General features: G+C 49.2%; 1 protein-coding gene across 8 annotated transcripts in view; it reads left to right on the top strand.

Moving 5' to 3' along the window:
- The first annotated feature begins 9,866 nt into the window (after positions 1 to 9,866).
- Positions 9,867 to 24,599, top strand: part of LOC310844360 (uncharacterized protein) — a 72,813-nt gene continuing 58,080 nt past the window's right edge. For 5 of the 8 annotated variants that reach the window (XR_014564050.1, XR_014564051.1, XR_014564052.1 and 2 more), the window contains exons 1-2: positions 9,867 to 10,447; positions 10,675 to 10,748. Coding sequence is in view for 2 of the 8 variants with exons in the window: in XM_083738527.1 (XP_083594653.1) it covers positions 10,275 to 10,447; positions 10,675 to 10,748 (247 nt within the window). In the remaining 6 variants the exon portion in view is untranslated. Of the gene's footprint in view, positions 10,448 to 10,674; positions 10,749 to 15,294; positions 15,369 to 18,950; positions 18,999 to 20,213; positions 20,940 to 24,599 lie in introns of those variants that run through there. The other 3 variants (XR_014564054.1, XM_083738526.1, XR_014564055.1) reach the window with 3 other exon arrangements.

The raw sequence follows: 24,599 nt of genomic DNA on the forward strand, positions 1-24,599 counted from the left end.
GTTAATAAAAGAACAACTTTGTTTTTCAGAACTCCTCTCTGGGCTGGTAGCAAACATCACTTGAAACACAGCCCCCCACGGGTTGTAGGAACACAGGAAGCTGCCTCATAAAAAGCCAGACCATTGTCCCTCTAGCTTGCTATTGTCTACACCAGCCTTTCTCAACCTGTGGGTCCCCAGATGTTGTTGAACTACAACTCCCATCACCCCTAACTAGGAAGGCCAGAGCTCAGGGATGATGGGAGTTGTAGTCCAACAACATCTGGGGACGCACAGGTTGAGAACCGCTGGTCTACACCATAGTTTCCCAAACTTGGGCCTATAGCTGTTTTTGGACTACAACTCCCATCATGCCTAGCTAGCAGGACCAGTGGTCAGGGATGATGGGAACTGTAGTCCAAAAACATTTGGAGACCCATGTTTGGGAAACAATGGTCTACACTGACTGGCAGTGACTCTCCAGGGTTTCCAGCAGAAGACATTCCCAGCCCTTTCTGGAGATCTTGATGATTGAACCTGGAAATCATGCGAGTGGGGAGTCTTCTTGTGCTCAGGTTTTGCTTGCACAGACATCTGATTGGCCACTGCGAGAACAGGATGCAATACTAGATGGGCCATTGGCCTGATCCAGGAGGCACTTCTTATGCTCTTTGATTCCCCTCTCCCCTCCCTGCTCCCTCTGGAGCTTAAATCTTAGGCTGCGTCTCTGTCATGGAATGACATGGCTATACTGCATTTCAGGTGTCACTCATGAAGGTCTTGAATCTAAATCTCCAAGACCGGCTTACAAAGTACTAAACATGTAGCAGTCAAAATTACTGGACAAGGTGTTTTTTGTTTTTTTGTAGCTTTTGGCGTCAGCATCCACCCATCTAGGGACCACAGACCAACAATAGCCAGGAGTGCTACTTATTTGTATGGTGGTCATGGGTGCTGTGTAGACTAGGCCTGGGTGAGATATCGAGCTCTCAAGCTAGGGCAGTTTCACCCGGTGTCTCGCAGAGGCCAATGCATCTTGTTTTTTCAACATCACAGTATATCACCAAACCACGATGTTTGGCTGGTGATACACCATGATGTCGAAAAGCTGATATCACCCAGCCCTAGTATAGACTTGGTGATACACTCGTACCTTGGAAGTCGAACAGAATCCATTCTGGAAGTCTATTTGACTTCCCAAATGTTTGGAAACCAAAGCGTGACTTCTGATTGGCTGCAGGAAGCTCCTGCAGCCAATTGGAAACCGCGGAAGCCCCGTCGGACGTTTGGCTTCCAAAAATAGTTCACAAACCGGAACAGTCACTTCCGGGTTTGCAGCGTTCAGGAGCCAAAACGTTCGAGAACTAAGCTGTTTGAAAACCAAGGTATGACTGTACTTCACAATGGGAAAAGCTTAACTGCTCCAAATTGCAAAGGTAGAAACCTTTCAGAACACTCAGAAGTGACAATCCCATTAATGAATCTTGGGAAACCCAAAATTGAGCGTCCAAACAACAAGCAATGATTGCTTGGGGATTAGTCAGATTGTTTGGGGCGGGTTATTAAAACTTGTTTCTTATTCTCCGAGATTACTCCATGAAACTATTAGGAACAGAGGCGTACAAGAGATCACATCTGCTCTTACCCTGAGTAGCTGGAATTACTGGCTTTTTCCTTCCCCCCTCTCTTCCAATACAAAAGTGGAAAAGAAACAGAACGAGTATTCCTTCATGTAATTTGCTAGCCAGTCACCATCTGCTACCTTTGGCACCGGCTCCACGCTTGAAATCCCCTTTATAAATGTGCCCTCAACCAGGAAACTGATTCAGATGAGAACCAATTAGCATCCCCACCTCCAAAAGTGCATGCCAACATATACACAAGTCCACATCCTCCATTTGCTTCTGTTTCAAAAATTTCTTGCGTTTTGGGAAATGCATGTGTGCTAGGGAACTAGTTTGAAAGTTGTCACATCGTGGTCCCAAACTATGAGATGCCAAGGCCTCTGACTGGAATGAGAATTGTGGCCTCAATCCATGCAGGCTCCCGTGTTTGTTGCCCTCTAATCTCTTTCTACACACCTTTGACCCTTGTAATCGAGGACATCAAGGCGTTGGCTTCTTCGGTTCTTTGTCAACCACAGAACTGTCAACTACTCAACAAATGAAGTTTAAAGCTGTTTTGATAATTTCATTTCCCTTTTTTTGCCTGCCTGCAAAACATGGCGAGGCAGGAGAATTTTGTTGAAAATTTTGGGATAGGACATCTGTGCTTACCTTATTATTTTCATCGTCACCATCATCACCACCACATATACAACTCACCTTTACTCCAAGGAGTTCACGGTGGCATACATGGTTCTCCCCTTCTTCATTTTACCTTCAACAACAACCCTGTAAGGTAGTTCAGACTGAGAGATAGTGGCTGGCACAAAGTCACCCATGGCAGAATGTGGATTAGAACCCTCGCCTCCTAGGTCCTAGCCTAACACTCTTAACCATTACACCACCACTGGCTCTGTTAAGAGGCAACTGTTTTTACCTGGCTGGAAGATGCCCTTGAACTCTGATAGTGCATTTTGCTTTCGTGGAGAGAGGGGGTGCGCTGAGCGCAGGTAAAAACTTTTTGTTGTTTAGTCCTGTCCAACTCTTCATGACCCCATGGACCAGAGCAAGCCAGGCATTCCTGTCTTCCACTGCCTCCTGCAGTCTGGTCAAACTCATGTTAGTAGCTTCGAGAACACTGCCCAACCATCTCATCCTCTGTCATCCCCTTCTCCTTGTGCCCTCCATCTTTCCCAACATCAGGATCTTTTCCAGGGAGTCTTCTCTTCTCATGAGGTGGCCAAAGTATTGGAGCCTCAGCTTCAGGATCCGTCCTTCCATTGAGCACTCAGGGCTGATTTCCTTAAGAATTGATAGGTTTGATCTTCTTGCAGTCCATGGGACTCTCAAGAGTCTCCTCCAGCACCATAATTCAAAAACACCAATTCTTCAGTGACCAGCCTTCTTTATGGTCCAGCTCATCACTACTGGGAAAACCATAGCTTTAATTATATGGTAAAAACTATTCTACTGTTAAACAAACAAACAAAAATGGGCATGGCTGGGTACATTACATCTTGCTGAGGGCAAGCAATAAGAGGGGGAGAGGGTGTCATGTGACAAAGACACATGAGAGCAGAAGCAGCAAAGCAGGCTGAGAAGTGTTGTGACTGCACAATCATTTGGGCCTACTAAAGTTATTCAGGCCTAACTGCTAACTGTTGAGTCATTCTGACATGTGACCTAGTAGCCAGTTTCTCTTTTGTGCTCTCTGTAAGATTTCAGCAGAGTCTTTCTGTTTCAGCTTTGAACAGAGTCAGTATGTAATCTCAGTCAAACTGTTTGGAACCATGTTGTTTACAAAGTTAACTCAGTAAAGCTTTTATTCTTTAAAACTGTGCATTATTAATTTACGCTGCACATCAGAGGGATCTCAGTTTGAGCTTCTCTTCGGAACACAGAGAACCATTCAGATCCAGTGCAGGCAAGGAGCAATCACGCTCTACAAGTGCTTTGAAAGCTCACCAAACATTGTGCATGCAGAGGCAAGGTCCGAGCATCATAAGATCAGGGAGTTGGAGGTCACCTCATCCAATCTTCTGCTCATGCTAATAATGTCACAGACCCCATAAATGCCTGGGGTGTCAACTTCATACAGCCACATTCTGCACGTTATCATTGCAATGAAGCCCTGGCTGAAATCTGAAACCACATTCCCCCCTCCAATGAAAAAGTATTGCAGGTGGAGCACTGGTTGCTGGGAGGTGTCTGTGCCTTGATTAACAACGTCTGGATGTCTCCCAATACCCAAATAAAAACTCAGGTAGATTGAAAACCCTTGTCCTGAATGCTTTGGATTATACTGCTTTGATCTGAAAGTGAGGGGTTTTTTTTGGTGTGGGGGGGATAGATTATGATGATATGATGAGACTGGAAGGAAAAGGACACAGAAAAGTCACATTTCTCTCATGTGCCACCTTGAGCGATTTCTGTTTGAAAGGCAGCTTATAAATACCACGCATGAATAAATGAATCAAGAATCCCCACTATTTTTCTCCTTCCTTCCTGGGCTCTTGGTGGGCTGAGCCCTTTGGAATTAATGGGGCTCACAGTGTATCTGACCTCATTATCCTTCTATTCTTTCCCAGACTCGCTTGGTCATTCTTTGATTTTGTCTGGGTAACATCTACTCTAGTAAATGAGATCTGCTGAATAGCCCATCCATTTGGGTTCTCTTGCGGGGGGGGGGGTGTGGCTCTCCCCATACGCAAATGTTTTCTCTGTTGCATTTGGCATGGGAGAACAGTAACAGGCCCTTGGTTTCGTTTATTTGTTTTTTTGTTCCAAGAGAGCCTTTTGTCATTCAGATTTATTAGCGTTTGCATGCAAGGAAGTAATGCACTTTGTCACATTCATTTATCTGACTAGGGCATCAGCTCTATCGCTGCTATTTGTTTGTGCAGGGAGGATTCTCCTGCTAGTGTCTGCTCCAATATCAAGTGGAGGTGGTCTCTAATAGACCTGTATTCATTCTTCTAGCACTCTGTTGCCTGGGGACGCCCCAGACTCCCCAGCTCCCTGAAATAAATACACAAACACAAGAATATTGGGTTAATGGGATGAATAAGGCCACAACTTTATAGGTTAGAGATGTGAGCAGTTTGGCTTGGGCAATTGGGTGATCCCAAACTGGAAGAAAAGGAGGAGCGCCACAATTTAAACCATGGGTAGCCACACCCCCAGACAGCCCGATTGGCTGGCCCTGGGCATGACGCAGCCATGGATGCCTCTGACATGGGCAGCTTTCCTCTGCCCACAGCCGGGTCACTGTGGGGCCCCAGATTCCCTCCCGCAAAACAGCCCTCCAAAAAGGGAGAGTTGACTTATCTCCAGGTTGTAAGAACATAAGAGGAGACGTGCTGGGTAAAACCAAAGGCCCATTTAGTTCAGCAGTCTGTTCTCAATATGGCCAGTTAGATGCCTACAACCAGGACCTGAGTGCAATAGTGCTCTTCCTGCTTCTCCTTCCTTTAGGATCTGCTATCAAGAAGCATTCCAGTTCCAATAGTGGACAGCGAACGTAGCCATCATAGCCCTATCTTGTATGAATTTCCCTAATCCTCTTTTGAAGCCATCCAAGGGCTGATCCACACTTCCTCTTGTCAATGGCAATTAGGGTTTTCTCCGGATTGACATTTGTTCCGATTTAGCACTAAAGAGCAGGTTTTCCCAGGGAATGGAGCAGGACAGGGGGAAAACCACTCAGCAGATAATCACTTGGACTCATGCTTTCTAGGCACGGGACAAGTGTGGATGAGGCCCAGGTTTGTGGCCTCCACTGCTTTGCATGAATTCTACAGTTAAACTATGTTCTATGTAAAGAAGTAGACTGGATGATCTGCCCTGAATCTTGTAACTCTCTAATGCCACCTTGATAGGGGCTAAAGGGCTTGGGGTTGGCGCTACTTGATGCTCATGAAAACAAACAATAATGAAACAGGGTAAGTAGACTCAGTTCAGCCCTAATCAATGCACAATGAGTCAAGTAAACACCAGTACCGGATATTATTTGGCTTTTTCAGGTAGATTCTTTGGCAGAATATGTGATACTGTGCAGGTGCAGGATAGAGGAACATGGAAGGAGGCCAACTTGTGGCTGGTGGCACATCATTGGGGGAGAGCAGCAAAGGGGAATGCTGGGAGTAGGCACAGCCTAAAGTCCATGTCCCAGGCCCACCCCAGAACTGCTTCCATTCCGTGCCACAACTGCTATGTTCTCCCTTCACTGCTGGAGGCAGCATAACTTGATTCCCAGTTCCTGGGAATCAGAAGTAGGGAGATGTGGTTGTACTCAGGTCCTGCTTGTGGGCTTCCCGTGGGTATATGGCTGGTCACTGTCAGAACAGGATGCTGGACTAGACAAGCCTATGGCCTGATCCAGCCAAGCTTTTCTTAGGCGCATAGCAAGTGATTTGATACTGTGAGAGTAACAGAAGATGAGATGCAACATTGCTGTTTTCAGTGGCAAGCATTCACCTCCCAAGACCACCGAATTCCAGCCCATGTCTGAAGTCCTGGACACACCATTTGCTGGACATTAATACCACTGGAACTAGGGACGCGGGTGGCGCTGTGAGTTAAGCCACAGAGCCTAGGACTTGCTGATCAGAAGGTTGGCGGTTCGAATCCCCGCGACGCGGTGAGCTGCCATCGCTCTGTCCCTGCTCCTGCCAACCTAGCAGTTCAAAAGCACCTCAAAGTGCAAGTAGATAAATAGGTACCGCTCTGGCGGGAAGGTAAACAGTGTTTCTGTGTGCTGCTCTGGTTCGCCAGAAGCGGCTTAGTCATGCTGGCCACATGACCCGGAAGCTGTACGCCGGCTCCCTTGGCCAATAAAACGAGGTGAGCGCCGCAACCCCAGAGTCGGCCATGACTGGACCTAATGGTCAGGGGTCCCTTTACACTTTTAATAGTACTGGAATCTAAAGAAACAGGGTTAGGATCAGGCTGGGAGTCATATCAAGCACTAGGATCTGTGTTAATTTGCCTTGAAGATGCATGAGCTTGTCAACACTCTTCCATTATGTAAAGTGTGATTATCCGGGCTGTATCTTTTGCTTTTACTTAGATGATTGCTTACAATATTCCAATTACCGCCAACTATGCAAGCCTATCACTCCATTCCCACAGTTGCATTAATGAATAATTTAAGCCACTCTTGCTTCATTTGCTTCGGAATTATTTTATGATGCAATTGAATGTTTTAATGATATTATGAAGGCTTTGTGATAATCCAAGTGGCCAGGCTCAGAAAGGGATAAGTAGGTTCTATTTTCAAGATTATAAAAAAGAAAAGAAAAGAATAATTTAAAGGCCTCTCTTACAAACGTAGTGACACAGATGCTGTGTTGATGTGATTCAGCACATCTTGGCTAATTTATGCTGTCTGACATATCAGTGCCAACATCTCACAGCAAACCGTATCAATCAAAGTATGAAGAGGAGGCTGATTGGTACTTAGGAGGCCTGCCCTCGTTGCTGTTCACACTTTGTGAGGAGATGCAACAGGAGGAGGAGCAAACCTGACTACAAAAATGCTGCTATAGATAACCTACTATACCTGGTCTCAAAATGGCTGCTGTTCTAGGCTTCTCTGATTAGTTGGGTAAGAGAGCTGAAAGCAATGCCAATATACTTCACATCTGGAAACCAATGTTCCCCTTTAGTTTCAGACAGTACATGGGTAGACGAGTCTAAAAAGCCCAGGACACAAATTTTCGTGGCCCTCTATGGTGGCTCATTCACCAGAAGTAATGTATGTAGTGTTAACTCTGGAAGTAATCATGGTGCCTCGGTTTTCGAACATAATCCCTCCGGAAGACCGTTCGACTTCTGAAACATTCGAAAACCAAGGCACAAAGGGCGGTCTGCAGAAAACTGGAAAAAAATAACATGTACATGCAGTGGAAGCCATTCGACTTCTGAGGCGCACTTGAAAACAGAAGAATTTATTTCTGGGTTTTCGGCGTTCCAAAACCGAAACGTTCGGCTTCCGAGATGTTCAAAAACCAAGGTACCACTGTACTCGACTCTGACCAAACTAAGCCCCCTAGAGCAAAATATACAGTACTTCAGGAGGCTAAGTTTGGTCAGAATTGAGTATACACTTCCAGATTTAACGCTAAATATATTAAACGGGCCACCATTTTGAGGGCCATGAAAATTTGTGTCCAGTTGTTTTGTTTAGACTCATCTACCCATGTTCTCTCTGAAACCAGAGGGGTGCCTTGATTTCCAGATGTGATTTTTTCAGCCCCCCCCCCACTAGATGGTGTTCCTGTGAACTCCTTCCCTCCATAGACCCACTCGTGAAACGCTTCGTTCCTCCCGCCATGACAGCATCAGCATGTCCCTTCCAATGATCAACCTACCTACTGCAGCTTTTAGGAGGTTTACCATTTCTCCTAAAAACAGATGTTTAGGGTCATAACTCCAGCCAGCACACATAGGAGGCATGTCTACAGGTTTTTTGTGCTGGGTCTGGGGCAATCAGCATGGCTGTGCTGTTTGGGACTGATGCGAGTGGCAGTACAAAACATCTGGAGGGCACTGGGTTGGTGAAGACTAGTTTAAAGTGTTCTGCTTAGTTGAAACACCTGTGGGAATTGCAAGGAAAGATACAAGGATTCTAATAAGGTCGCCAACATTTCTCTGAACATGTTTAGGTTGCCAGCAAAATTCAGCCTGAAGTCCAGGGCTTAATATACAAGGCATTGCTTAGAGAAAATATCTGTAGTATCTTGGGGGTGAGGAGAGGTGGTCAAAGAAATTGAAAAAAATATTACCAGCATCATTTGGGGAAGTGGAGCAATGCTCAATGTAGGTAATCTGTTGGAGGTTAAACGACCATGAAAAAACTCTCCACCTCCATTTTTCCAAAGTTCTAAGAGAAAATGCCTACTCAGCTATTTTAGGTTATCAGGTGCAATATGTTGCAAAAACAATATGGTATATCCCAGGAGAAATAGTAGAGAATCCATTCTTCAGACAACCTTGGAACACTTAATTTCTCCTGCTTGATGACTGCACATGGAAAAGCTCTTTGCAGTTAGCTGTCTCAAGGCCAAATAGAACTAGGGGAGAAATTCACTTCAGGGCGGGATATAAATAAAATTTATTATTTATTATTATTATTATTATTTGCAGTTTCTGAAATAATATACGAATCCAAACACAACCATCCTTCAAAATTTATCCTCCTCTGAATTTTGCAGTGCAATTCTCCAGTCAAGCAATGGGTACAAAATGCATATATTAGGGTAAAGTGTGTAAAGCATAAAAAGGCACATGTATTAGTGAAAATAACGTACAAAAAGCATTCACTCCTCCGGACGTCCAAGCACGACATGCAGCTGAAAATGCATGCACATAGTAAACAGCAGAGTTTAGCAGAAGCTAAGATTGAGGACGCATGGCACCTGAGTTTAGTGATTTATTTACAGGAACAAAATAAAGAACAGAGCAATCATGGCGTGTCTCTTCTCCTCCTGAAAGAGAACAACAAAAACAGAAAGTACAAAGAACAAAGTGCAGAAGTGGCACACAGTTTCTTCTGTTCTCATGCTTCCAAAGAATGGAATGCAAAACACAGAGCATGTGATCTAGTAATCTCACACACACACACCCAGCAACGGGAGAGAATGAAACTGCTGACAACTTGGAGGGTCTGCCATTATGACTAATAGCCCTCCATAGCCTCCTCCATGAACTTTTCTTATCCTCTTTTAGAGCCATCCTGGTTGTTGGCCATCACTGCTTCCTGAGGCAGAGAGTTCCACAGGTTAACTACGCATTGCCCAAAGAAGAATGTTCTCCATCCCGTCTCGTCTAACATTCAGCTTCATTTGATGTCCATGTGTTCTAGTGTCGCAAAATGGGGAGAAAGACTTTTCTCTATTCACTTTCTCCATGTTTTGCGTGATTCTACAAAGATCTGTCATGTTGCCACCTCCTTGCTGTTTCTCTCAAATAAGAAAGTCCCAAACGCTGCAAACTTCCCATCCTTTTGTTCATTCTGCTTGATGTAACATCTGGAGAGCAGCCGGTTGAAAAAGGCTACAGTAGGGACCAGTTCAGACCAGGGCTTGCCTCCCACTCCCCTAAAAAAATTCAACTACTCATTCCACACCCTTACTGAGCATCCGCTAAGGAGGACGTGCAGATTTTATTTTATTTTATTTATTGTAAAGGGGCATTTAAACGGCGCTCTCCTTGCTGCTGTCTCTGCAGCCTTCCACTGTCAGCTTGCTCCTCCCACTGTTGGTTTTGGAGTTTTTGGTTGCTACTGGGAATCACAAATGGGGCCAACTCTGCTGCCGCTGTTGCTTTCTCAGCTTCCCAGAAGAGGCACCTGTGTGGCTACTGTGAGGTCACAAAGATGGGCTTAGCAGCAGCCTGAAGATGCCAAAAGGTGAGACAGAGCAGTCCTGGAGCCCAAAGTCCATAGGCCAGTCCTTGGCCAGGCTCTGGCTTCACAAAGGGATGCGGAATCCTGTGGAATTCTCTTGTTTCCCTGGCAACCAGATGCCTGCTTTGAACTGATTCTGAGATCAGTTGGCAGCACAGACTCCTTCAGTTAACTGTCTTTGGTTCACCTGAAAGCCACCAGGGAGGACCTCTGCCTCCCCTCAGAGGCGGACCTTTTGGTCTTTCCCATTTCAGCGGCACCCTGTGCAAGGCCAACATTCAATAATGTCCCCCATCTCTTGCCCTCCATTGTGCTCAATTGACTACAATGCCCTGCAGCATCCCCTAGGCGCAGCACCCGGTGTAGAGGAACTGGGCACACTGCCCAAAATCTGCCTCAGCTCCCCAGTTGCACAATGTGGGGCTGTTTCGGTGGATTCCACAGAAGGTAAAGTCAGGTAAAGTCAGTTTATCAATATCCTCCTTTAATTGTGGTGCCAAGAAACGGACTGCCATCCCAGGTAGACTTGGGAAGGCAGAACCCAATACTTAAAACACACACTCACACAAACAAACAAAAACAACACACACACACACACACGTTAGCTCATTTTCTATACCCTGCTGGGATTGGCATTTTTGCCCTTTGCCTGACATTCCCCTCCTTTCTGCTCTCTTTGTGCAGAACTGCCTCTCACCTGCGGTTCCTGGGCGTCCTGACTGTTCTCTTCCACCAGTGCATGTTCAAGAAGAACCACAGTAAGTCCACTTCCTTTGCTCAACCACAGTCCACCCAGACTAGAGTCCACCCATTGACTATGATGCCCTGTGGCATCCCCTAGGCTCAGCACCCAGTGTGGAGGATCTGGGCACACTGCCCAAAATCTGCCACAGCTCCCCAGTTGCACAATGTGGGGCTGTTTCGGTTGAGGACTTCCACTTTCTTTGCTCAACCAGAGTCCACCCAGACTAGATCCCTGTTCTGTAGCTGGAACAGGCTGCTGCTTCCACATGGGTGGGTTGGGAGCAAGAGGCGAGATTCCCCCCCCCCAACCCCCCCCCCCAGAGGGACAATTGGAGCAGATCACCACAATAACCCTTTGCAGTTGGGTCAAGCCCTAGGTGGCTCAGCTAGACCTGTGGCCTGTTGTCCCAGGAGCTCACAAGCAGCATAACAGGAGCCCTAGTGCAGCTCTTCCCAGGTACAGATCTGGTCCAGAGACATCTGCTGCTTTTGGTGTGTTTGTGTGGGGGAGAATGGAGGCGCTTGGTCAGAAGCACAAGGAGGGTTCTTAAAGGACAGCCCACAGAAAGGGATTCCCTCCTCTGTGGATGGCCTTCTTGCTCCTAGGGTCATCAGCTGCAGCAGAAACATCCTTTGGCTCCTGCCAGCACTAACTGCCTCCCATGCCACATTTACATACTTCAGAGTCTAGGGTGCGGAAACCAATTGGGGGATGAATTGAATGCATCTGGGAGAAATATCCAGTTCAATGCATACACTATTTTCCTCGGATGCTTCCGGATTTACAGAAGCCACCCGTTTCTCATTTGATACCAGAATGTCTTGCTTCTTCAGATAAATTTTGGGGGGAATGTTGATAGGGCCCTATTATCATCGGAGAGATGTTGGAGGGAGTGGAGTGAGACTTCTCCTGGGACTTTTTTCTGGCCGGACCTCACCGGATCTCATTTCCAGACCTTCTCAGAGAACCAGGGAGGTGTTCATGGTGAGTTCTGGCATCTTTTTTTCCTAGAAGAATAGCACTGGGTGTCTCTGTTTTCATCAGAGAAATGTTGGAGGGTAAGTGAATGCAACCAAACACTGGGGAGGGCTCATCATTGAGCTCACCTGGTGGTAGTGAAGGCTGCATTGAAGGCATGCTTTGCTGCTTCCATTGCATCCCCATTTATTTTCTAGTTCCATTTCAATCAGGGTTTAGGCCCAGTGTTGGCACAGAAACTGCTTTCGTCACCTTTCCCAACAACTCCCTGAATTCTTAACAAACCACCATTCCCAGTATTCTTTGGGGGAAGCCATGACAGTTGAAAGCGGTCTGAGCAATGACATTGATACTTGATACAGGCCATTTTCATTGTGTGTTTGTGTGTGTTTGGATCCAGGTAGCTGGGATTAAAGTAATCTGGTCTTCCTCATTCTGGTGCCCTCCAGATGTTGTCAGGCAACAAATCCCAGCAGCCAGTATGCCCAAAGTTCTGGGGTAATGATGGCAGCCCACTGAATCAGGCCAGTGGCCCATATACTCCAACTTCCTGTTTTTACAGTGGCCAAGCACATGCCCTAATGGGAAGCCACAAGCAGGATCCCAGCACAACAGCTCTCCCCCCTCCTATGGTCTTCAAAAGCATTGTGGCCTCCAACTATGGAGGAACAACATAGTCATTCTGGGTGGAAGCCCTCCATAGCCTCCTCCATGAACTTTTCTGATCCCTTTTCAAAGCCATCATATTGTTGGCCATCACTGCCTCCTGAAGGAGAGAGTTTCACTGTTTACCATGGCACTGTCCAAAGAAGAACATTCTTTTCTCTCTCGTGTATCTTCCAAAGTTCAGCTTTTGGTGTCACGAAAATGGGAGAAAGACTTTTCTCTGTGCACTTTCTCCATGCTGGGCATCATTTTGCAAAGGTCTGTCCTGTTGCCTCTTCCTCGCTTTTTCCTGCAACTAAAATGCTGCAACCTTCCCATCCCTTTGTTCATTCTGCTTGGCTTAACATCTGGAGAGCAGCAGGATGAAGAAGTGTGCAGCAGGGATTTGTTAAGACAAGGGCTTGTCCCCCACTCCCCTAAAAAGCTCAGTTCCTCATTCCTCACCATTACTGAGCATCCCTGAGGATGGGCAGGAGGTTTTATTTAGTGTAAAAGGGCATTTAAACCAATCTCCTTGCTGCTAGTTCCCATGTCCCTCCCTTTCATACTCCCCCGCCCCAATTGTTGGTTTCCGAGCCTGTGGCTCAATCTCCCTTCAAGGGGTGACAAGGGCCTGGGAGACAGAGCAGTCCTGGAGCCCAGAGTCCATTGGCCAGTCCTTGGCCAGGCTCTGGCTCCACAGAGGGATGTGGAATCCTGTGGAATTCTCTTGCTTCCCTGGCAACCAGATGCCTGCTTTGAACTGATTCTGAGATCAGTTGGCAGCACAGACTCCTTCAGTTAACTGTCTTTGGTTCACCTTAAAGCCAGCAGGGAGGACCTCTGCCTCCCCTCAGAGGCAGACCTTGGTCTTTACCATTTCAGCGGCACCCTGTGCAAGGCCAACATTCAACAGTGTTCCCCACCTCTCGGCCTCCATTGTGCTCAATTCACTACGATGCCCTGCGGCATCTCCTAGGCTCAGTGCCCGATGTGGAAGAACTGGGCACACTGCCCAAAATCCACCTCGGCTACCCGGTTCCACAATGTGGGGCTGTTTTGGTGGGTTCTACAGATAGTAAAACTACCGTATTTTTCGTCCCATAGGACGCTCCGTCCCATAGGACGCACCTACTTTTTTGGGGGGGAAATAAAGGGAAAAATTTTTTCTTTTATTTCCCCCCCCCCAAACCAGGTCGGGGAACAGTGGGATGGCGGTGCTGCGCCTCCCCGCTGTCCCCCGAGCTTGTGGGGCTGGCCCATGTCTGCCTGGCGCGAGGGGCGCTCTGCTTCAGGGCGCCCCGCGCGTCGGGCGGCAGGCTACAGTCCGCAGCATGGGGAACCCTCTGTTTCAGGGCGCCCCACGCACCCCCGGGTGCGCAAGGCTTGCCAACACCAGCGCGGAGCATGGGGCGTCCTCCGAAGGGCGCCCCGTGCTTCGCGCTGCCAGCTGCCGCCCGCAAGCCTTGCGCTCTCGGGGGGAGATCCCCTGGGTGCGCAAGGCTGGCCAACACCAGCGCGGAGCACGGGGCGTCCTCCGAAGGGCGCCCCGTGCTTCGCGCTGCCAGCTGCCGCCCGCAAGCCTTGCGCTCTCGGGGGGAGATCCCCTGGGTGCGCAAGGCTGGCCAACACCAGCGCGGAGCACGGGGCGGCCTCTGAAGGGCGCCCCATGGTCCGTGCTGCCGGCTGCTGCCCGCAAGCCTTGCACTCTCGGGGGGAGATCCCCCAGGAGCGCAAGGCTGGCCAACACCAGCGCGGAGCTTGGGGCGGCCTCCGAAGGGCGTCCCGTGATCCGTGCTGCCGGCTGCTGCCCGCAAGCCTTGTGCTCTTGGGGGGGGAGATCTCCCGGGTGCGCAAGGCTGGCCAACACCAGCACGGAGCACGGGGCGGCCTCCGAAGGGCGCCCCGTGGTCCGTGCTGCCGGCTGCTGCCCGCAAGCCTTGCGCTCACGGGGGGAGATCCCCCGGGTGCGCAAGGCTGGCCAACACCAGCGCGGAGCACGGGGCGGCCTCCAAAGGCGCCCCGTGTTCTGCGCTGCCAGCTGCCGCCCGCAAGCCTTGCGCTCTTGGGGGGAGATCTCCCGGGTGCGCAAGGCTGGCCAACACCAGCGCGGAGCACGGGGCGGCCTCCGAAGGGCGTCCCGTGCTCCGTGCTGCCGCCCGCAAGCCTTGCGCTCACGGGGGGAGATCCCCCGGGTGCGCAGGGCTGGCCAACACAAGCGCAGAGCACGGGGCGGCCTCCGAAGGGTGCCCCGTGCTCCGCGCTGCCGCCCTCAAGCATTCGGCTCCCGGGGGAGATCCCGGGTGCGCAAGGCTTGCGGACACCTGCGTGGAGCACAGGGCGTCCTCTGGAGGGCACCCCGTGCTCCGCACTGTCGGCTGCCGCCTGCAAGCCTTGCGCGCCCGGGGGGAGATCCCGGCGGTTGGGGGGAGATCCCCCGGGTGCGCAAGGCTAGCGGACACCTGCGCGAAGCACTGGGCGTCCTTCGGAGGGCGCCCCGTGCTCCGCGCTGCAGGCTGCCGCCTGCAAGCCTTGCGCGCCCGGGGGAACTCCCTCCGGGCGTGCAAGGCTTGCGGATAGCTTCCTGGAGCCTGGAGAGCGAGAGACGTCGGTGCGCACCGACGCCTCTCGCTCTCCAGGCTTCAGCGAAAGCCTGCATTCGCCCCATAGGACGCACACACATTTCCCCTTCATTTTTGGAGGGGAAAAAGTGCGTCTTATAGGGCAAAAAATACGGTAGGTAAATTCAGTTTATCAGTATCCTTCTTAAATTGTGGTACCAAGAATTGAACTGCCATTCCAGGTAGACCTGGGAAGGCAGAACCCAATACTTAAAAGACACACACACACGTGTTAGCTCATTTTCTAGACCCTGCTGGGATTGGCACTTTTGCTCTTTTCCTGACATTCCCCTCCTTTCTGCCCTCTTTGGGCAGAACAGCCTCTCACCTGCCGTTCCTGGGCGTCCAGACTGTTCTCTTGTATCAGTGCATGTTCAAGAAGAACCACAGTAAGTCCACTTCCTTTGCTCAACCACAGTCCACTAGATCCCTGTTCTGTAGCTGGAACAGGCTGCTGCTTCCACATGGGTGGGTTGGAAGCAGGAGGCGAGATTCCCTCCCAAGCCCCCCAGAGGGACAATTGGAGCAGAGCACCACAATAACCATTGGCAGATGGTTCAAGCCCAAGGTGGCTCAGTTAGACCTGTGGTCTGTTCTCCCAGGAGCTCACAAGCAGCACGACAGAAGTCCAAGGACAGTACCGCCCAGGAAGAGGTCTTGTTCAAAGACATTTGTGCCTTTGGTTTGTGTGGGTGGGGGGAGGATGAAGGGACTTGGACTGAAGCACAAGGAGGGTTCTTAAAGGACAGCCCACAGAAAGGCATTCCCTCCTCTGTGGATGGCCTGCTTGATCCTGGGGTCATCAGCTGCAGCAGAAACATCCTTTGGCTCCTGCCAGCACTCAGGCATCTCACACAAATATGCCACATTTACATGCTTCAGAGTCTAGGGTGTGGAAAGCAATTGGGAAATGACTTGAATGCATCTGGGAGATATATCCAGCTCAATGCATACACTATTTTCCTGGGATGCTTCTGGTTTTACAGAAGCCATATCAGTTTCTCATTTGATACCAGAAAGTCCTGCTTCTTCAGAGAGATTTTGGAGGGAATGCTGATAGGGCCCTATTATCATTGGAGAGATGTTGGAGGGAGTGGCATGAGGCTTTTCCTGGGACTTTTTTCACTGGAACTCAGTTCCGGACCCTCTCAGAGAACCAGGGAGGTGTACATGGTGAGTTCCGGCATCTTATTTCCTAGAAGAATAGCACTGGGTGTCTCTGTTTTCATCAGAGAAATGTTGGAGGGTAAGTGAATGCAACCAAACACTGGGGAGGGCTCATCATTGAGCTTACCTGGTGGTAGTGAAGGCTGCATTGAAGGCATGCTTTGCTGCCTCAATTGAGTCTCCATTGATTTTCTAGTTCCATTTCAATCAGAGTTTAGGCCCAGTGTTGGCACAGAAACTGCTTTCGTCACCTTTCCTAACAACTCCCTGAATTCTTAACAAACCACCATTCCCAGTATTCTTTGGGGGAAGCCATGACAGTTGAAAGTGGTCTGAGCAATGACATTGATACTTGATACAGGCCATTTTCATTGTGTGTTTATGTGTGTTTGGATCCAGGTAGCTGGGATTAAAGTAATCTGGTCTTCCTCATTCTGGTGCCCTCCAGATGTTGTCAGGCAACAAATCCCAGCAGCCAGTATGCCCAAAGTTCTGGGGTAATGATGGCAGCCCACTGAATCAGGCCAGTGGCCCATCTACTCCAACTTCCTGTTTTTACAGTGGCCAAGCACATGCCCTAATGGGAAGCCACAAGCAGGATCCCAGCACAACAGCTCTCCCCCCTCCTATGGTCTTCAAAAGCATTGTGGCCTCCAACTATGGAGGAACAACATAGTCATTCTGGGTGGAAGCCCTCCATAGCCGCCTCCATGAACTTTTCTGATCCCTTTTCAAAGCCATCATATTGTTGGCCATCACTGCCTCCTGAAGGAGAGAGTTTCACTGTTTACCATGGCACTGTCCAAAGAAGAACATTCTTTTCTCTCCCGTGTATCTTCCAAAGTTCAGCTTTTGGTGTCACGAAAATGGGAGAAAGACTTTTCTCTGTGCACTTTCTCCATGCTGGGCATCATTTTGCAAAGGTCTGTCCTGTTGCCTCTTCCTCGCTTTTTCCTGCAACTAAAATGCTGCAACCTTCCCATCCCTTTGTTCATTCTGCTTGGCTTAACATCTGGAGAGCAGCAGGATGAAGAAGTTGACAGCAGGGATCTGTTAAGACAAGGGCTTGTCCCCCACTCCCCTAAAAAGCTCAGTTCCTCATTCCTCACCATTACTGAGCATCCCTGAGGATGGGCAGGAGGTTTTATTTAGTGTAAAAGGGCATTTAAACCAATCTCCTTGCTGCTAGTTCCCATGTCCCTCCCTTTCATACTCCCCCGCCCCAATTGTTGGTTTCCGAGCCTGTGGCTCAATCTCCCTTCAAGGGGTGACAAGGGCCTGGGAGACAGAGCAGTCCTGGAGCCCAGAGTCCATTGGCCAGTCCTTGGCCAGGCTCTGGCTCCACAGAGGGATGTGGAATCCTGTGGAATTCTCTTGCTTCCCTGGCAACCAGATGCCTGCTTTGAACTGATTCTGAGATCAGTTGGCAGCACAGACTCCTTCAGTTAACTGTCTTTGGTTCACCTTAAAGCCAGCAGGGAGGACCTCTGCCTCCCCTCAGAGGCAGACCTTGGTCTTTACCATTTCAGCGGCACCCTGTGCAAGGCCAAAATTCAATAGTGTCCCCCATCTCTCGCCCTCAATTGTGCTCAATTCACTACGACGCCCTGCAGCATCCCCTAGGCTCAGCGCCCAGTGTGGAGGAACTGGGCAAACTGCTCAAAATCTGCCTCGGCTCCACGGTTGCACAATGTGGGTCTGTTTCAATGGGTTCTATAGAAGGTAAAGTCAGTTTATCAATATCCTTAAATTGTGGTACCAAGAATTGAACTGCCATGCCAGGTAGACCTGGGAAGGCAGAGCCCAATACTTAAAAGACACACACACACGTGTTAGCTCATTTTCTAGACCCTGCTGAGATTGGCATTTTTGCCCTTTTCCTGACATTCCCCTCTTTTCTGCCCTCTTTGTGCAGAACTGCCTCTCACTGCCGTTCCTGGGCGTCCAGACTGTTCTCTTCCAGCAGTGTTCAAGAAGAACCACAGTAAGTCCACTTCCTTTGCTCAACCACAGTCCACTAGATCCCTGTTCTGTAGCTGGAACAGGCTGCTGCTTCCTCATGGTGGGTTGGAAGCAGGAGGCGAGATTCCCTCCCAAGCCCCCCAGAAGGACAATTGGAGCAGAACACCACAAGAGCCCTTGGCAGTTGGGTCAAGCCCAAGGTGGCTCAGTTAGACCTGTGGTCTGGTCTCCCAGGAGCTCACAAGCAGCATGACAGAAGTCCCAGTACAGCGCCCCCCCCCCCCCCCCCGGAAGAGGTCTTGTTCAAAGACATTTGTGCCTTTGGTTTGTGTGGCTGGGGGGAGGATGAAGGGACTTGGACTGAAGCACAAGGAGTGTTCTTAAAGGACAACCCATAGAAAGGGATTCCCTCCTCTGTGGATGGCCTGCTTGATCCTGGGGTCATCAGCTGCAGCAGAAACATCCTTTGGCTCCTGCCAGCACTAACTGCCTCCCATGCTCAGGCATCTCACACAAATATGCCATATTTACATATTTCAGGGTCTTGGGTGCGGAAACCAATTGGGAGGTGACTTAAATGCATACACTATTTTCCTGGGGTGGTTCCGGGTTTACAAAAGCTGTCCCGGTTTCTCATTTGATACCAGAATGTCCTGCTTCTTCAGAGAAATTCTGGAGGGAATGTTGATAGGGCCCTATTATCATTGGAGAAATGTTGGAGGGAATGGAGTAAGGCTTCCCCTGGGGCTTTTTTCTGGCCGGAACTCACCGGAACTCATTTCCGGACCCTTTCAGAGAACGAGGGAAGTTTCATGCTGCGTCCCGGCCCCTCTTTTTTCTAGAAAAATACAACTGGATGTCTCTATTTTCATCAGAGAAGGTAAGTGGAAGTGAATGCAACCAAACACTGGTGAGGGCTCATCATTGAGCTTACCTGGTGGTAGTGAAGGCTGCATTGAAGGCATGCTTTGCAGCCTCCATTGCATCCCCACAGCTGTCTTACAATAGCCCAAACCCCAAGTTTAAGCAAAATTGACCGGAATCATAAGACCTGGTATGACCAATCATAGGTTGGTCTCATTAGTCTTAACCTTGAAGGCCTAATAAGGGACACCTGTGCTCAGCTTCAGTATTCAAGAATCCCAGCAGTTTCTTATACAGACTAACAAATCAGGCCCAAAAGATCTATTTCCCCACACTGTGGGAGGCCAAACTTTAGCACCCCCAAATGGATCTTCTAAGTTACGCACCTTCTCAATTTTGCACCCCCTCAACGTGGCACTCTGTGCCGGGAATCTGCCCCACACCACCCTAAATCTGGTGCTGAGAAGGGGTGCACTTTGCTGTCCCCCCACCAGGCAGCCAAACATCTTAGGTCAAAGTGTTTAGTACGCCAACTCCTTTCAATGGTTTTCTGCTGGTCCCGTGGGTTACCCGAGAGGCAAGGTCCAAGTCCGGTCCATGGTCAAAGGTGCAGCAAGGAGGCAGTCTGTAGAAGCTGAAGCTGGGTGCAGGGCAGGGAGTCGGGTGAAGTCAGGGAAAGGCATGCAAGCAGAGAGCCAGGGTGGGTCAGGAACTCAGGCAGGAAAGCAGGACAGGGTTCAGACAGGAACTAGCAACCAACAATGTTGCTCCCACAACTTGGGACTGGGGCTGGCCGGCTTTTATCTGCCCGAAGCCATAGTGCAGCCCCAATCCTCAGGTGACTTGCCTCTCCTGGCCTGGAGGCGAGCACTCCTCCTGCGGGAGCTTAGTTCCCTCTGCCTCTCTGCCCTGAGCCTCTGTAGCTCAGGAGAGGCTGGAGGGTTACCGGACCCAGAGGCAACCTCCTCTTCCCCTGACGGGGCTGGGAGTGGAGCACCTGCAGGCAATGGGTCCTCCATCACCTCAGGAGCCAGAGCAAACTCAGCTGGTGCCTGCACCTGAGGATCCAGCACAGGTGAGGACCCTGCAGGCTCAAGCCCCAGCCCCAGCTCAGCTGGTTCTGGAGGCGGGGAAACCTGTGCAGGCTGGGACCCCTCAGGTGGGGGGGTGGGGGGAGAATGGGGATCTCAGAATTTGATTGTGTATGATTTATGTTTAATACAAAATTTATAAATGCACAGGAATCAGATGTGGTACTACAGAAACCTGTTAAAAGGACAAGAAACTACAAGATGGAAACACCGTCGAGAAAGACTTGTGGTTTCAGTTGTCTCTCTACTAATGTACAGCGAACAGAAAACAAGTGAAGCAAATCCTACTCTAAATACAGGATGGCAAATATGATCTAACAGACATTACTGAAACCTGATGGACTGAGACTCATGACTGGAATGTAGAAATTGAGGGATAAAACCTCTTCAGAAGCAATAGACCAAGCAGGAAGAGAGGAGGAGTAGCACTATATGTAAAGGATATGTACACTTGTGAAGAAATCCATGACCTGAAGCCTGGAAGGCGTATTGAGAGTATATGGATGAAAACTAGAGGAGAGAAAACAGTGACTTTCTGTGGATGTCTGCAAAAGACCACCAAGCCAAACTGAAGACGTGGGTGATGCCTTCCTAGAGCAGATCACCAAAGAATCTAAAAGGAGATACAGTGGTACCTTGGGTTACAGACACTTCAGGTTACAGACGCTTCAGGTTACAGACTCCACTAACCCAGAAATAGTACCTTGGGTTCAGAACTTTACTTCAGCGTGAGAACAGAAATCGCATGGCGGTGGTGCGGCGGCAGCAGCGGGAGGCCCCATTAGCTAAAGTGGTATCTCAGGTTAAGAACAGTTTCAGGTTAAGAACGGACCTCTGGAACGAATTAAGTTCTTAACCCGAGGTACCACTGTATACAACATAGTAGCCATGGGAGACTTCAACTACCCCAATATCTGTTGGAATTCAAGCTCTTCCAAGAATATAAAGTCCAACAGATTTCTGCATTGCCTCACTGACAATTTCATTTCCCAGAAGCTGGAAGCAGCAGCAGCAAGGGAATCCTCTCTCTTGGACCTGATCCTCACCAACACAGAGGAACTGATTGATGAGTTGGAAGCACCAAGAGACATGGGAGGAAGTGATTGTGTGCTCCTGGGTTTCAAGGGAAAGCAGAGTGTAGTTGGGCATGCCCTCTGGACTTCAAGAAGGCTGATTTCAAAAAGCTTCAGGAACTATTGGATGAGATTGAATGGTCAGAAATACTCAAAGAAAAGGGAGTCCAAGGTGGATGGGAGTTTCTTAAAGGTAAAATGTTGAAGGCAAAAATGCAGACAATTGCAGGCAGAATGAAAAGTGGCAGGCCTCCAAAGAAACCCATGTGGGGAAGAAGAAGAAGAAGTTTGGATTTGATATCCCACTTTATCACTGCCCTAAGCGGCTTACAATCTCCTTTTCCCTTCCTCCCCCACAACAAACACTCTGTGAGGTGAGTGAGGCTGAGAGACTTCAAAGAAGTGTGACTAGCCCAAGGTCACCCAGCAGCTGCATGTGGAGGAGCGGAGACGTGAACCCGGTTCACCAGATTACGAGTCTACCGCTCTTAACCACTACACCACACTGTAAGGAGGTTACAGATGAGCTGAGGGCATAAATGAGAAATGGAAGAAAGGGGAAATCGTGAAGGAAGAGGATACACGAGTAGCAACAGTTGCAGGGAAAAGGTCAGGTGTGCCAAAGCTCAGAAAGAGTTCATACTTGCAAGAAATAAAAATAATAATAAAGCTTTCTTTGCCTATGTTCAAAGTAAGAGGAAGAACAAACAAGTAGAAGCTCATCTGCATGGAGAAGATGGAAAAAGCTGTTAGGTGACAGAAAGAAGACGGAACTATTCAACACCTACTTCGCCTCTGTCTTCACCCCAAAGGAAAGCAGTGCCCAACCCAGGAATAACAGATTAACTATGTAAATCCCATTTGCGAGGGCATTTTGAGGAGACCAAGACATATGAACAGCAAGGCAGCTCCTGCAATGCCCTGCAATGCCTGTGCCATAATGGTCTTCTTTCCTGAGAATGTGTCAAACTACACCTGCAGTAAGTGCAAGCTGGTTACCTTGCTGGAAGAGAAGGTCCAGCAAGTTGAAGCCCGACTACTGAACAAGAGGAGGAATATCTCGTTAGAAAAGAGCGAAGTCTCCTGCAACAGCAACTGAAGTGGAGTGCCCCAAGGGAGAAGGAAGATCACCCATTGCAGGAAACGAACCGCTGGAAGGAGGAGACGCACAAAAGGACAGTTTGGAGCTGTGGTGTGTCACTGAGCTGGCAGATTTTGCAGAAGAATTGCTGCCACTGGCCAGAAGAGGAGGAGACATTTGCTAGTAATTGGTGACTCCCTGCTGAGAGGGACAGAGGCAGCAGTTGGTGAAGGTAACAGGGTGTCCCAGGGGGTATGCTGTCTTCCAGCTGCAAGGATTCACGATGTGACAGAGAAGTGGCCAAGTATTATAGAGACCACTGACCACAATCCCTTCCTTCTGAATCATCAGGGCACAAACAATACTGCCAGGCATGGCTTCCAGCATACAGCAAGGGACTATCAGACGCTGCACAGAAAGCCGAAGGGTCTTGGGGAACAGACAATTTGTTTCATGACTCTTTCCTGTTGAAGGATTGTGACCCACGAAGAGAGTGGGAAATACTGGAAATAAAGCAGTGGATGCACAGGTGGAGTTGTCTGAAAAGGTTTTGCTTCTTGGACCACGGTCTCTGCTTCCTTGAGGAAGGACCTCTGGCAAGAGATGGATTGCACCTCACAGCCATTGGCAAGAAGGTCTTAGCAAAGAGGCTCAGGAACCTGATCAGCAGAGCTTTAAACTAAATCCTGAGGATGAGGGATACAACACTACAGACAAGAGGGAGGCACCTGGTACTGGGGATAAGAGCTTCACTCATGCACAGGAATCAGATGTGATACTACAGAAACCTGTTAAAAGGACAAGAAATTTCAAGAAGCAAACACCTGGAGAGAATGACTTGTGGTTTCAGTTGTCTCTCTACTAATGTACAGAGAACAGAAAGCAAGTGAAGCAATTCCTACTCTAAATAGAGGATAGCAAATATGATCTAACAGACATTACTGAAACCTGGAGGAATGAGACTCATGACCGGAATGTAGAAATTGAGGGGTAAAACCTGTACAGAAGAATTGACCAAGCAGGAAGAGAGGAGGAGTAGCACTATATGTGAAGAAATCCATGACCTGAAGCCTGGAAGGCGTATTGAGAGTATTTGGATGAAAACTGGAGGAGAGAGAAAAAACAGTGACTTTCCTGTGGATGTCGGCAAGAGACCACCAAGCCAAACTGAACACGTGGGTGATGCCTTCCTACAGCAGATTATAAAAGGAGATATAGAGTAGCCATGGGTGACTTCAACTACCTCAATATCTGTTGGAATTCAAACTCTTCCAAGAATGTAAAGTCCAACAGTGAGTGATGGTGGGCTGTTATTCCCATGAGTTGCTTGCACCAGGAGAAAAGGAATAGCTCTTCCCATGAGAGGAGGAGGTTGCTCCCCCTATTAAGGAAGGGGGCTCTTCCCTCCATGAGAGGAGAAAAGGCTGCTCTTCCCATGAGTGGATGAGGCTGCTCGACTCGGTTGAGAAGGAGGCAGCTCTCCCCGTGAGTGAAGGTGGGCTGTTATTCCCATGAGTTGCACCAGGAGAAAAGGAATAGCTCTTCCCATGAGAGGAGGAGGTTGCTCCCTCTATTAAGGAAGGGGGCTCTTCCCTCCATGAGAGGAGTAAAGGCTGCTCTTCCCGTGAGTGGATGAGGCTGCTCGACTCGGTTGAGAAGGAGGCAGCTCTCCCCGTGAGTGAAGGTGGGCTGTTATTCCCATGAGTTGCAACAGGAGAAAAGGAATAGCTCTTCCCATGAGAGGAGGAGGTTGCTCCCTCTATTAAGGAAGGGGGCTCTTCCCTCCATGAGAGGAGTAAAGGCTGCTCTTCCCGTGAGTGGATGAGGCTGCTCGACTCGGTTGAGAAGGAGGCAGCTCTCCCCGTGAGTGAAGGTGGGCTGTTATTCCCATGAGTTGCACCAGGAGAAAAGGAATAGCTCTTCCCATGAGAGGAGGAGGTTGCTCCCCCTATTAAGGAAGGGGGCTCTTCCCTCCATGAGAGGAGAAAAGGCTGCTCTTCCCATGAGTGGATGAGGCTGCTCGACTCGGTTGAGAAGGCGGCAGCTCTCCCCGTGAGTGAAGGTGGGCTGTTATTCCCATGAGTTGCACCAGGAGAAAAGGAATGGCTCTTCCCATGAGAGGAGGAGGTTGCTCCCTCTATTAAGGAAGGGGGCTCTTCCCTCCATGAGAGGAGTAAAGGCTGCTCTTCCCATGAGTGGATGAGGCTGCTCGACTCGGTTGAGAAGGAGGCAGCTCTCCCCGTGAGTGAAGGTGGGCTGTTATTCCCATGAGTTGCTTGCAACAGGAGAAAAGGAATAGCTCTTCCCATGAGAAGAGGAGGTTGCTCCCCCTATTAAGGAAGGGGGCTCTTCCCTCCATGAGAGGAGAAAAGGCTGCTCTTC

The sequence above is a fragment of the Podarcis gaigeae genome, assembly GCF_964106915.1.
Source record: "Podarcis gaigeae genome assembly, chromosome: 1".
Lineage (NCBI taxonomy): Eukaryota > Metazoa > Chordata > Lepidosauria > Squamata > Lacertidae > Podarcis > Podarcis gaigeae.